The sequence below is a fragment of the Centropristis striata genome, chromosome 16, assembly GCF_030273125.1.
Source record: "Centropristis striata isolate RG_2023a ecotype Rhode Island chromosome 16, C.striata_1.0, whole genome shotgun sequence".
NCBI classification, from domain to species: Eukaryota; Metazoa; Chordata; class Actinopteri; order Perciformes; family Serranidae; genus Centropristis; species Centropristis striata.
Window position 1 is genome coordinate 29,615,197 of NC_081532.1, and position 12,613 is coordinate 29,627,809.

At 42.0% G+C, this 12,613-nt stretch overlaps 2 protein-coding genes across 3 annotated transcripts; one reads left to right on the forward strand and one right to left on the reverse strand.

Annotated features, from left to right (window-relative positions):
* Positions 1-3,938: 3,938 nt before the first annotated feature.
* On the forward strand, positions 3,939-5,462 carry LOC131988510 (protein FAM181A-like). The gene is made up of 2 exons (XM_059353642.1): positions 3,939-4,057; positions 4,162-5,462. Exon 2 carries the CDS (start codon positions 4,221-4,223, stop codon positions 4,989-4,991), a length of 771 nt encoding a protein of 256 aa, XP_059209625.1. The 5' UTR covers positions 3,939-4,057; positions 4,162-4,220; the 3' UTR covers positions 4,992-5,462.
* A 150-nt stretch (positions 5,463-5,612) lies between these two features.
* Positions 5,613-11,376, reverse strand: LOC131988509 (ankyrin repeat and SOCS box protein 2-like). Of its 2 annotated transcripts, XM_059353641.1 has the most exons (9): positions 11,372-11,376; positions 11,101-11,281; positions 8,530-8,699; positions 8,181-8,336; positions 7,844-8,089; positions 7,595-7,766; positions 6,470-7,073; positions 6,230-6,383; positions 5,613-5,836 (listed from the first exon to the last, which is right to left on the reverse strand). In XM_059353641.1, exons 2-9 carry the CDS (start codon positions 11,220-11,222, stop codon positions 5,706-5,708), a joined length of 1,755 nt encoding a protein of 584 aa, XP_059209624.1. In that variant the 5' UTR covers positions 11,223-11,281; positions 11,372-11,376; the 3' UTR covers positions 5,613-5,705. The 2 variants fall into 2 exon arrangements, with proteins under 2 accessions (XP_059209624.1, XP_059209623.1); XM_059353640.1 differs by lacking the exons at positions 11,101-11,281; positions 11,372-11,376 and adding an exon at positions 9,065-9,198.
* Positions 11,377-12,613: the final 1,237 nt, after the last annotated feature.

The window sequence follows — 12,613 nt, forward strand, 5'->3', positions numbered from 1 at the left end:
CTAGTATCATGATATTTGATCGTTATTTCGGGATTGGGAATGGTTATAGATTTTTTTTTTTTTTTTACTGTTTTCTGACATTCTATAGACCATCACTGGTTCTGAAAGGAGTTGTTGATTGCAGCCCTACATTGTTTACTGCTTCTGTATCCTCTCAGGGACCTTCTTGGTGCAGGCCTACTGTCCTTTAAACTGTAGGAACTATGCTAGAAAGAAAATAGTTCCTACCTGAAACTGCTTACAACATGGTTTTTGCATTATCTTGAGTAGCCGGGTCTTGATTTCTGGAAGGAGACTTTCCAACACTCTCACTCACAAACCACATTGATAAATAGCACTACTGGTAAGAGAATAAGAAAGTTATTTTAGGTTTTGGGGTGAGCTGTCCCTTTAAAGGCACTTCAACAGGGCCTGTGCTTGAAGCTGACATGTCTGCTTTGCAGGTTGGTTCCTCTGCTCAGCACACCAACACTCTACCCGGCCTGTATGTCATTTTCATTGCTTATTCATGTTTCATAAATCCACAATCATTTGTTGTGCCCAAAGGACTTCTGCTTGAAAGTATTGCTTGTGGTTTTAAATAACAGAAGTGACAGCCAATTGTGTCACAGCCTGCTTATTCAAAATAACACAAACAGCATCTAAGCCAATGATTCAAACAACTTTGGATTAAGATCAATGGATTCAGCATCGAGCCCTACAGCCTTTCGGTGCAGCTGAGCATTTATCACATCTCTTGCCTATCAAAAAGCTCTTCACAGACAGTAATGGGGTGAGCTAATGCACAAGAGCTGTGGATGACTTTTAGAGTGGAAAATCCACATCTGCTGCTGAACTGCATTTGTGCACACAATGCAGAGATTTTTCAGAGTTTTTGGAGTATACAATGAGCCTGGATTTGGTGTATCGTGTGGCCGGCGGTTCAGCTCGTCCATCCTCTCCTCCAGTCTGTCCCAGTATCGATTATCTGACAAGAGGAAAGCACTACATCCTCCTGGTTCCTTCCTGCTGCCTCACCTCCTTCCAACTAGCAGCAATCTGCCACAACATACATCACAGCCCTTTTAAACTCAGATAAGAAAACCTCTTAATAAAATTACTGTGGTCTTTCAGTGTTATTATTCTTGCCGAGATACTTAATCAGCAAGTCTGCAGACAAACAGAGCCCAAAAATATTACTGGCATCAAACAAAAGGAGATTTTAATAACCTGTGTCATTTAAGCAATATTAATGTTCAGAGAAAATTAACTCCACTGCATCTATCTTTCCCATCTGTGTATCTCTGCTTTATTATAACAGCCCTGCTTGGCTGCATCATAGTGGAGGTAGATTGCCATCTAGTGGGAAAGTGTGGCAGCACATGACGTTAAGGCTCTATATATCAACAGATCATTGGAGCAAGTGGATATATAAAGTAATAAAAGAGACAGAAAAAAATATTTTTAGAGTTTTATATTTCTTTTCTATTCATTATAGACTCATTTACTTTGTTAAAATGACAATAAATTGGACAAAAGAAAAGTAGAAAGCAAATATTAACAAAACACTAGAACCACTTTGGGAATTCATCAGTCCATTGTCTTGTTGTTTATGTCGATGTTGTCCTCAGATTTATCCAGATCCAGATATTATAACATTCTTGTTTCTTACCATGAAGGTGATCAATTACTCCGATTTTTAAAGAATGATCTCCCCCATATTCCTCAGACAAAATATTTAGAGTTTGTCATATATTAAGTTGCTTTTTGCAGCTAACCGGTAGAATTGTACTCTTTTTTTATGTCAAACACTGCTGTTGAATATGGACTTTATTTATTTTTAATGCAAGGCGTAATAAAGAAACAAATAAAATACTTGCAGCCAATGTATTTTCATTTCCTCTCATTTGTAGAGCTGTGTTTTACAGCCACTTCTCTACATTTAGTGCTGATTCCGATTATACATATAGAGAGCTTCATGGATTGTAAACCCTAAACTATATATATGAATATAAAACTTGCATTTCATTTTAATGTATGGGTCACCTATTGAGTTTATTTCTTACATATATTTTTTGCTCTTTGCTTTTTTCCCCTTGTCTTTCTTGTGCCTTTATCTGCTCTGTTTGTTGTGTGGCTGTAACACTTTGTTCTCCCTTGGGGCATCAATACATATTATGCTATTGTAGCTATTTTTGAGCAAAGACATGATACAGATCACAAAAATAAAATGCTTACATAGAACACGGCACTAACAGATGCATCTTGGACAGCCTCTGCCAAGGAGCTAGTCCAGACAGAGTCAGATTTCAGTCATATTAGTGCTCCACTGGGCTTCCACTAAATAGATTTATGTTACACAATGCAAACATGGTTTGTAGCATTACTGAGACCCCAAACGCTCCCTGGCTGCATTTTGTTTGTCTGAGTGCAGTTTGTATGTGCACCAAAGATATGCAAGTTAAGTGCATATCTTTGGTGCACATGTGCAGCAGTTGAGGTGACTTATGTATGTTCGCTGTGGTAGATGGATAGATAGTGTGTACAGACAGAATCCCATGCCCCATTTAACCTGGATCTAGAAATTAAAGAGTGTTTTTCAGAAGTTCCATACATCAGCAAATATCTAAAATGCTCGACAAACATCCCATCCACCTATCTTGGCACATTGACAGCATCACATTGTCAAATTTATGGATGCCACTATGCTTCCTCTTTCTCTTTCTGCCTCACTTCAAAAGCACAGGAGTGGGGTGACAGGCCAGGGGAGGGGAGCCCCATTGTTAATTGGCCTTTTCAGCTGAACAGAAGTGCAGGGAAGAAGAAGAGAGGAGGACAATAGGGTCCCATTGCCTCTTCAGAACAAGAGGGATGCATCGCCTAAAAAGATAGACCAGTCAGAGCACATATAGACCTGCAGCGCTCTCCTCAGATAACCCCAAACTGAGTGAATGAGGCAATCAATCATGTTGGCTGCAGCTCACTCAGGAATAAATGGCCTGTAGCCTCCATATAGACTGCAGAATGTTTTATAAAAATCTGTCCTGGTGCTGGAGCGGTTCAGGGTGCTTTAAGGGGAGCAGTGCACAAGCATGAGGTGTTACTTACCAGACAAACAGTTTCCTCACATCTCATTCCACTGCTGCTGCGGTTCAATGGGACGATAGGTACTCTTTTTCCACTTCAATAAGGGGATGAAGCTCAATTAGCATTTCACAAGTCCCCTTTTCCTCCTCCATTGCAACCTTCCCCGCGGAGCCCATGCTTTCTCTGGGGATTGTCCTGTTTTGGGCCCTTGTTGCCGTTGGCAGGGTGACAGTATTCGAGTGTGCAAACTTGTGCTATTGTCCGCGGGCCAGAGGGAGCCATGGAGACCCCATAATATGACACAGGAAAATGTTTGCTGATGGCAATTCTATGGGCTTTGTCCGACTCTTTCTCCTTCATGACGACTCGATTTAAGTCTCTAAATGTTTGACTACAAATGCAGGAGTGCTATCCAGCTCCTTTCCCTTTGTCCCGCGAGGTTTGAATGAGTAATTCAGCCTTTGTGTCGCTCGATTGAGGGGGCAAACAGAAAGACAAGATTCTTGAGCGTTCAAGCCCCTTTCCATGGTTATGCACTCTTTAGATCCCCCCCTCCAATCCTACAGCTGACATCACTCTTGGGGAGGGTATGAGGGGTATCTATGTTAAAGACTCAGCTTTAACAGGATAAACTTAAAATGTATGAATATTTCAGGGGGGAAAAAAAACTTGCGCCCATTTTTATTCATGCACACTCCGATTTTTAGGAGATGTTTGGCGCGGAAATCACCGTGCAGGAGAAATATCGCATCCCCTCAGCGGCTTTTTCCAGGTCTCCATGACAACAATTTGCAGTGGTGAAGAATTCGATACCAGGGCGCTTGGAGGCTGATTGGGGTGCATTGTGAGGGGCCTGGGGTCGCTGATTGGTTCAAGGAAAGCACCATAACTACAAGGAGTTTATATTCATTCAACTTGTTGAAGTGCTCCTACTGCAGCCTGGAGAGAAGTCTGTGCTCTGACTGAGTCTTCGAGGAATCATCCAGCAGTGGTGAGTAAGGGATGAGAAAAAAATCACGTTCAATTTAGGCTCCAATAAGAGGGAATAATGCGCAATTACGCAAAGCTTAAACGTGTTTTCCTATTTATTTTTAGATCTCGATGGTGGACTACAAGCTCCAACATGGACTGATTTGATCAAAATCTGCGCAACAATGGCAGACAGCGAGGTCAAGACGTTGCTGAATTTTGTGAATTTAGCATCCAGCGATATCAAAGCGGCCTTGGACAAGTCAGCTCCGTGCAGACGCTCTGTGGATCACAGGAAATATCTGCAGAAACAACTAAAGCGTTTCTCTCAGAAGTACTCCAGAGTCCCAAGATGCCACACGCACAGGTCTGCGGAGTACGGGTGCGCCAAACCTGTGGGTACTGTCCCCCAGAGTGTGAAGGTTACAGAGAAGGCGAGCTCGGATGCGCAATGTGTGGAGGCTGTGGGGAGCGCCGCGGAGCAGGTGCCTATGAGGAAACGCCAACTACCAGCCTCATTTTGGGAGGAACCTAAGTTGACACAAACTAAGAGGGAGCACGCACATTTAGGACTGAAAAAGAACCCTGCAGGCACATCTGAGAGCAGTGAAAACGAAAAGAAGGGAAGGAGTTATGATGATGATGATGCAAAGGCCACTCTGTCTGCGTCTAGTCGACGCAGCTCTGCGGATAAAGAGACTCTGAAACTGGACCTGACCTCTCACCACTGCGTGAGTGTGTGCGGCTGCTGTCCCTTCCAGTACCACGGACACCAGGTCCTCCACAGCCACATTGTTGTCCCGCATCCGCCCCTGGGACTGTGGAGCAAAGCAACAGAGACAGAGAGACCTGAGCATCCTTATGGACAGAAAATTCACACACACGTTGTGGTCAAACCCATACCGACCAAACCCACGGTCCAGTCACCCATCTTCAGTGTGTTTGGATTCATTTAATTACCCCACTAATGGACAAGTCTCTCTCACATACACACACAACAATGTGTAAATAGGACTAATTATTTTCATTTTGTGTTCTACACAGCCTTCATCTTTCAGCATTTGTACATCACACACTTCCTCGAGCACTTATTGGAATGCGTCATCTATTTTTATTGTTTAAATCTAAAGTTGCACTTGCAGAATAACTTCATCATGTTCACTTTGATGCCAGCCTGATGCCTTCCAAGTATCTGACAGTAAGTTTAAAGGTTTCTACTTTTAGGTTTGTGCAGAGAATGACTGCTCCTTTCAGTACCAAAAGTCATGCAAATGAATGAGAACATCCTGTTTTAGTTTTGTCTTTCAACTATGAGAATAGAATGTGGGACATAGATTGCTTCCTTTTTTTGTCAAAGTAATGTTTGATAGGCACATTTGAAACAATGACTTTTATTTTTAAATAAATGTTTCAACTTCCCTCAAGAACTCCTTTGGGAATTAGATCGTTTTTGCTTTCATTGAGCGTTTCTGTGGAACTACAAAACACTCTGACGGACAGATTAAAGAAGCCCATTGTCACGTTACATATGTTATAAATAGATATTTTATACACAGAGAATTGCATTTACAGATTAAAGATATGAGATGCTACTAAAAAAAGAAACACAAAATGATAAATTTAGTCACATCTCTGGTGCCTATATTGCTTGAAGTTCATTTTACAGTCAGTCAGTCGGTCAGGCTCAGGTATCTGATCAGTCTGTTTGGCAGAGGTAGACTTGTGAGAGATTTCAGTCTGTGTCTCCCCATTTGGGTCCGAATCTGGAATCTGCAAAGGTGCAGCAGTGGACGGGGTGATGCTGTGGGCAAGAAAGAGATAAAAAGATAATCAGGACTGTCGCTTGCATATAGAGCTGCAACATTTTTCATGCAAAAAAAGCTATTTTGAGCCTCCCAAATGTGGATATGTAATCATATTAAGCTGAATATCTCTGGGTATTTGACTGAAAAACAAGATATTTAAAGACAGCAAATTGCACTTTGAGATATTGGGATGGATATTTTTCCCTGTTTTTGGACATTTTGTAAACCAAACAATTCATTGAGAAAATAATCACCATATAAATCATTAATGATCAACAGTTGTAGCCCTACTTGCACATTTGTAGACTAGATTTGCATATGTGAGGAAGTGTAGCACAGGAAGAGACACATTTGCATGTCAGGATGATCAGATGTTGTCAGATGCTTACATGACTTCCTCTTAATGGCGAGCCATTCTTCTTGGCTGTCCAGCAGTTCAGTGAGCTTGCTGCACAGCTGAACATGACCAACATGCTCCAGCAGCAAGTCTATGATGGGTCCTGCCCATTTACACATTACTGATGTTGAGATCCACTCACAGAACTGAAAAAGAAAGAAAAAAATATGAAGAACATACAAATTTCAGTTATTGACAAATCTGACACTGTTTTGCTTGTTTTTTTATACACCTGTGTTGCTCTTTCTGGCAGCTCGCTGCAGTTTAAAGGAAGCATACTGTCATTCTGCAAAACATATCCATTGCTGCTAACAGTTCTTATGTGGGATCCTGCTGATGCTGGGTGAGGGGCACAGCCGTATGTACAGGTAAAACAGGAGACAGCTTCACAGCCATTGTCCAATAGGCACTTAAGTAGAGGCAGGTTATTCATGCAAAGTGCAACAACAGCAGGGAAGGTAGTGGCGTAAGAGGGTAATCTGGTGTTGATATCGGCCCCTCTCTCCAGCAGCAAGGACACAGTGCTGACGCAGCCCTGCCGTACGGCCATCAGCAGAGGACTGACTGGGTCCAGGGTGAGACTAGCACCAGCGTTCAGCAACACCTCTGCTGTCTTGGAGCTGCCGTTGGCAATTGCAAAGAAGAGGGCTGTTGCTCGACGATCAGCGTACTGGGTGGAGTGACTGTTGGCCAGTGTGGCGTTTACATCTGCACCTGTCTTGAGTAGCACAGCTGCCACAGTGTGTCTGTCGTGCTCTGCTGCCAGGTGGAGGGGGCTGATGCAACTGTGGCGGAGCCTGGCTCGACTTGTCACTGAGACTAGCTGAGACACAATCCTGAACACAAAGTGAGGACACAAAATATGTAAAGACAAATACAAAGCAGTTTCTATTACTCTTAGCATAGCTTCACACAATAAACAACATGTTCTCATGAATGGGTTCATATCATTTCCTTTGAAAGGTTAGGTACTGGAATTCGTATGATTTCGTATAATATGAAGGTTACTGTTTGAAACACATTGTTGTGAAACTAAACTATTTAGTTAGGTTTGGGCACCATAGGTGAAAATCTATTTCTGTACATAACTTTGAGTGTGACATGAACAGTCTCCCAGTCCCCTGATTGAAAGCTTTGGTTTAGATCCATTCGTCATTCCTCCCTATAGTGACTGACATGGCTTCTAAATTGTGTCATCAGACAAAGTTTCTTAAGAAAACTATGAATCCTGAATGACTTTTCATAGGAAATCAAAGGAACCGTTCATGAGAACACAATGACACCACACATTTTGTATGCAAGTAAAATTTCACGTCTTAAACCAATGATTTCTGTTATAATAATATTCTTAACTTACTCATGGTGTCCATATTTGGCAGCAATATGTAGCGGCAGCAGCCCTGAGTTGGTGGGTTTGTTTGCATCTGCGTTTTTAGTCAACAGCACTGCTACACATTCCTTGTGGCCATTTTTGCTGGCCTCATGCAGCGCTGTGACACCATCACACGTCTGCATGTTCACATCTGCACCTACAGAAAAACATGGCTCCTTTATAATGTTTAATCAGAAACATGAAAATAAGGAATATTTTGTGTAAGAAAAGTACCTCTCCCAATAAGGTAGCACAGTGCCCTCATCTGTCCTCGCTGAGCTGCTACAATGAGCGGTGTGATGCTGTAGGTGTTCGGTGGATTGACTGCAGCCCCGGCTCTTATTAGAATCTCACAGATCTCTGTGTTGTTCCTGGATACAGCCTCATGGAGGGCCGTCCAACCTTGACCGCACCGTTGGTTCGCTGTGGCCCCGTGGGACAGAATAAGGCTCACCATGTCCACATTCTCCAACTGACAAGCTACAAAAACAGACACACTGAGTCATTTGGCTGTTAAACAATTCTCCATACCAAGCACTTCTGCTGTATACATTTGATTTCACAGCTGTACCTTTGTACAAAGGGGTTTCTTTGTTCTTGCTGCTGATGTCGGGGTCGGCCCCTGCCTCCAGAAGGCACCGCACACATGACAAGTGTTCACAAGACACAGTGAGCAGCAAAGCCGTCTGCTCCTGCAAGGTCCGTTTGTCTACTGAACCTGGATGGGCTGGAGCAGAAAACATGCATATCACACAAACCAGTCGGGTGACTCATTTAGCATTTTGAGAATGTGCAAACAGAACCTTAAAACTCCACTGAATACATGTTTTTTTGTTCATATGGTGTCACTCTGTTCCCATGGGATTTAAACTAAACAAATGCACTGTTTGGGACACTCAATAACACTTTCAATGTCATACCCCTCAGTAGGATCTTCAAGCACTCTGTCTGTCCACAGAAGGCAGCATCATGCAGAGGTATCCACCCATCTTTGTTCTCCTTCAGCAGGCTGGGAGGAGCGGATGTTGCCAGATCATTAACAGCCTTCACATCCCCTCTCCTGATGGCAAAGACCACCGGCTCAACATCCCTTGAAAGGAGAAAAAACAACCCCACTTTAAATGACTTACACTTAAATGCAACCAAGTGTCATTTTAGACAGACATCAGCGCTGTTTGAGGGCTGTAGCTTTAATGCAACCTTGGGGCATAAATCTTTATATTTAGGTGATTAGAAGCAATTCTAACTGGTATGGTTTGTTATTAAAGCAATATAGAATGAACATATAAACATATTCTTACTCATATTCTTCTATAGTTACACAGAAGACCTCAGTAGCGCTCAAGCACCCCCCACCCCACCACACACACACACACACACACACACATAGGCTACATACACACACACACGCATGCAACCCCCGTGTCAAGCAGCCCACCACAACAAAAGACTCACTCCGGCTCTGACGTTACGTCGCTCTGACTGTCTCCTCTCCTCCTATCTCCTCGCAGTCGCGACAGAACATTATTACATTTACCTCCAGCGTTACGGAACTGAGATAAGTATTCTGAATAGCTGAATTTCGTCATTACTGATGATAGATTTCACGGCAGTGTTTCCTCACAGCGCGGCGGCGGAGCGGCGTGCAGAGCCGAGCGGGGCTCAGCTGTGCTCCCTCAGATTATTTTGGGAGCGTATTGTCAGGCGGCAGGGTGACGGGTTTATCCATATATGTCAAGAGACTCGGACATCCAGAGATAAGGCGAACAGCACTGGAGATAATGCAGCCTGCCCGAGATGTCTTTCTTTGCATGAAGCCTTTATTTCCTTGGCAGCTTTCCAAAATAAACAACCAGATAATTAAAAGCACTAATCTTAAAGGGGAATTTTGGTAGAATGAGCTTAGTACAAGAGGAAACATACAAAACAAGGGATAACAATGACTAAGAGAGGATTAAAGCTGGTCCCAACATAATTCATGACTACTCAATTTTGAATGTCACAGACACTGCAGTCCTGTACTGCATGTGTCCACTGGGACTCTTATTTGAATCTTATAATTTTTGCAAAGAGAGCAGACAGCTCAGTAAGCAGGGTCAGCCAAGATATTAGAAATTCTATGGCCATAAATCCAAATTCCCCAATTCCCACCAACCCACCCTTAGCCTAAACATGTCCCCACGATTTTTTTAAGGTGCTGTAAGCAACATCCAGAACATTGAAATTACAGAAAACAACTACCAGCATGTGAAGATATGGAAGAGTAATGGTGTCCTGACCAGAGAATGAAGTCATGCTCCCAGGGCCACACAGAAACAGTCCCCTGCCTCACTGAATGGGCCATCCCCAAATCTGCTTTACTCTATTGTAAATCCCCAAATCTGCTTTACTCTACTGCTTTACTTCTAACCACCCTATATAGCAAGAAAATGCACTACAGCATTAGTTAATAGCTAGTTTAGATCAGTAAATTTCTCATGTCATTTAAATATATTTTTTTGCAAACAAACATCGGAGAAGCAGCTGATTTTGCTGCACACTACTGACAGATTCACCTGGATCTCATTTTCATCTAAAATGTGTTTTGGTAGAATGTAAAGTTATTTAAAAGCCCATTCCCAGGGACAAAACTGATGATATGACCTCAAATTTTTATGTTTTGGTAATGTTTTCACACCAGAGAACATGAAATAATTCTACATTCCAGGCATTTATCACAAAATGTAAATGTGAATCAATCTATCTATCTATCTATCTATCTATCTATCTATCTATCTATCTATCTATCTATCTATCTATTAATTTGGTTTGGCTGCATACTTGTCTGGTAAAACTATAACTCCTACAAAAGAGTATTTTACACTTAAGGCAAACCTCTGTGTATTCGTAAGAGTCTTCATGTTTATGACCTCTGGGCAGAGATCACCAGCTTCATGTGTGTTACATTGTTTTTAAATATGAAGTATGTCATATAGTATGTCTTATCCACCAGTCCACTTTTAGCGGGCTGCAGTTCCTCCACAAGAGGGAGGTGTTTTGTGATTGACAGACCACATGTTAATCTATGGCATCTACATGTAACTGCAGCAGCAGCAGCTGACACCTGCCCATATGTACTCAGTTCAATGTCGCATTTTCAGGTGTAGAAAGTCATAGCTGCTGCATGCATCCTTCCGATGTTACTTCCTCTGAACCAGATTTAATATTTAGCTTATTTTCGTGACCATGTCTTTTGTGTGGAGAAATTGTCACATGTACTGAGTTATGCCAATGAGCCACATGTTTAAATTATTAAATTATTTTCACAAACAACCCACAACACACACATAAACACAAAAGTTTCTACTTCAAGTATTCAGCACAATCTTTGACGTTCTTCCTTCACAACTAAACTTGCTGATTGTTGCCGTTTTATAACGATGCCATGAAATGTCACGAACATGTACATTCAACTTAAAGGTGCCTCATAAAGTAATAGTATGTTTCCTCACCTGAGCAAGTTTACTGCAGAGTTGGCAGAAGAATGGAGACTCAGGGAGTAGACAGCCAGCCTGTCTTTGATGTCACTGTTTAGTCTCTGGTAAAGAGACCTGGATCTGCTGACTGCAATCATTACAGGAGATGTGCTGTCCAGTCTGGGGACGGGGACATCCAACAGTGTGCTGCTGTCTTCTTCATAGACCAGAGATCCAGACCAACAGATTAGAAAACTCAAAGTCAGAGCACTTATAGCAGAAATTGTAAAAACAAGAGATAACATACCAACGTGCACAGCATAATACACACACATACTGTGTGAATTAGAGAGCTAACTCATTTGACAGAGCTGAAATTTGCACTGGCAGACATCAGAGAGCAGCAGCTCAGGCAATGAGGAGAGAAGCCTTTTAAGGGCATGTTCAACTGTGTTTGAATCCACTTGATTCTGCTCCTCCAGAGGCAACGCTGAGGTGAAGTGGTGTGTATTGTTACACTGAGTTATGCAGCAGAAAGTTGGCATGAGAATAACATATAAAGCTGGAGTGACAGTTTATTTGCTCAACTATGACTGTGATTAATGGACTCAGAGAATACTTTTAAAAACTAATATAAATTGCACACACACAAAGAAGAAGAGGAAGGATATGCACACATAAGGAGAGTAAAACTGTTAGCCATAATTCAAAGACTTCAGCTCACCACGTGACAGTTTTCCTCATCCACAGAAGTTGCTTTAACATAATAGATGTGTTGATCCACCTTTATGACCAGATGAGTGCACCTTCTTTTGTATCAGCTCTTAGTGTCACACAAGGAAGTGTGAAAATGTCCACAAAGCAACAACAATGCTGATATTTGTTTCACAACTCCTTCTTCGGAAATAATTGTGAAAAATGCTTCCTGCGTGCAAACTGGAAGTGGTCTCTGGTTCACTTGACACAAACAAGTCTATCAGCATGTCTATTTACAGCTGGAGGAACAAGACTGTGTGGAGTAGCTCTAAGGCTGTTTTCTAAATTTCTGAGGAGCCCTGCATTGTTTAGACAAAAGGTGGTTATTTAACTAAGTTGTACCATTGTTTCATTCCAGGTAATGCTACATATAAAGGCCAGCCACAAAACTATTAGTAATCTGCAGTCCAGTACTATTATGTTCAGTTAAAATGTGAAAGCAACTGCAGGCCCACTGGTATTTGTTGCTGATGAACTTGTCATATTGATGTTTGTGTTTAGCTCTTTGCGACTTTATTTGCATGTTTTGATGAGCAAAGTGATGCCTTTGTGCAGAGTTTAACATCAGGGGGCTATCTTCATATTCATCTGCTGAAGGGGGGAAAGTTTCTCTGGGTTTACATCTTATCTGTATTTATGTAGGTATGAGCATGGTTTTGTGACGTCACCAGTCGTTTGGAAACCACTCACGGTTGAACTTAAGTGTGATGATGAAACATGAAACCTTGAGTGTACAAAACGTGAGAGCTGCCCTTTCAGTAAAATTATTTTACATTTTAAACCATGTAAATTG

Excerpts from the sequence above, each read along its gene's own strand:
- LOC131988510 (XM_059353642.1), top strand. The coding sequence starts at position 4,221 with ATGGCAGACAGCGAGGTCAAGACGTTGCTGAATTTTGTGAATTTAGCA.
- LOC131988509 (XM_059353640.1), bottom strand. The coding sequence starts at position 9,198 with ATGACGAAATTCAGCTATTCAGAATACTTATCTCAGTTCCGTAACGCT. Across the intron at positions 8,337-8,529 it reads CTTGAAGATCCTACTGAGGG|CCCATCCAGGTTCAGTAGAC; the intron begins GTATGACATTGA and ends TTTCTGCTCCAG. Across the intron at positions 8,090-8,180 it reads AGAAACCCCTTTGTACAAAG|CTTGTCAGTTGGAGAATGTG; the intron begins GTACAGCTGTGA and ends CTGTTTTTGTAG.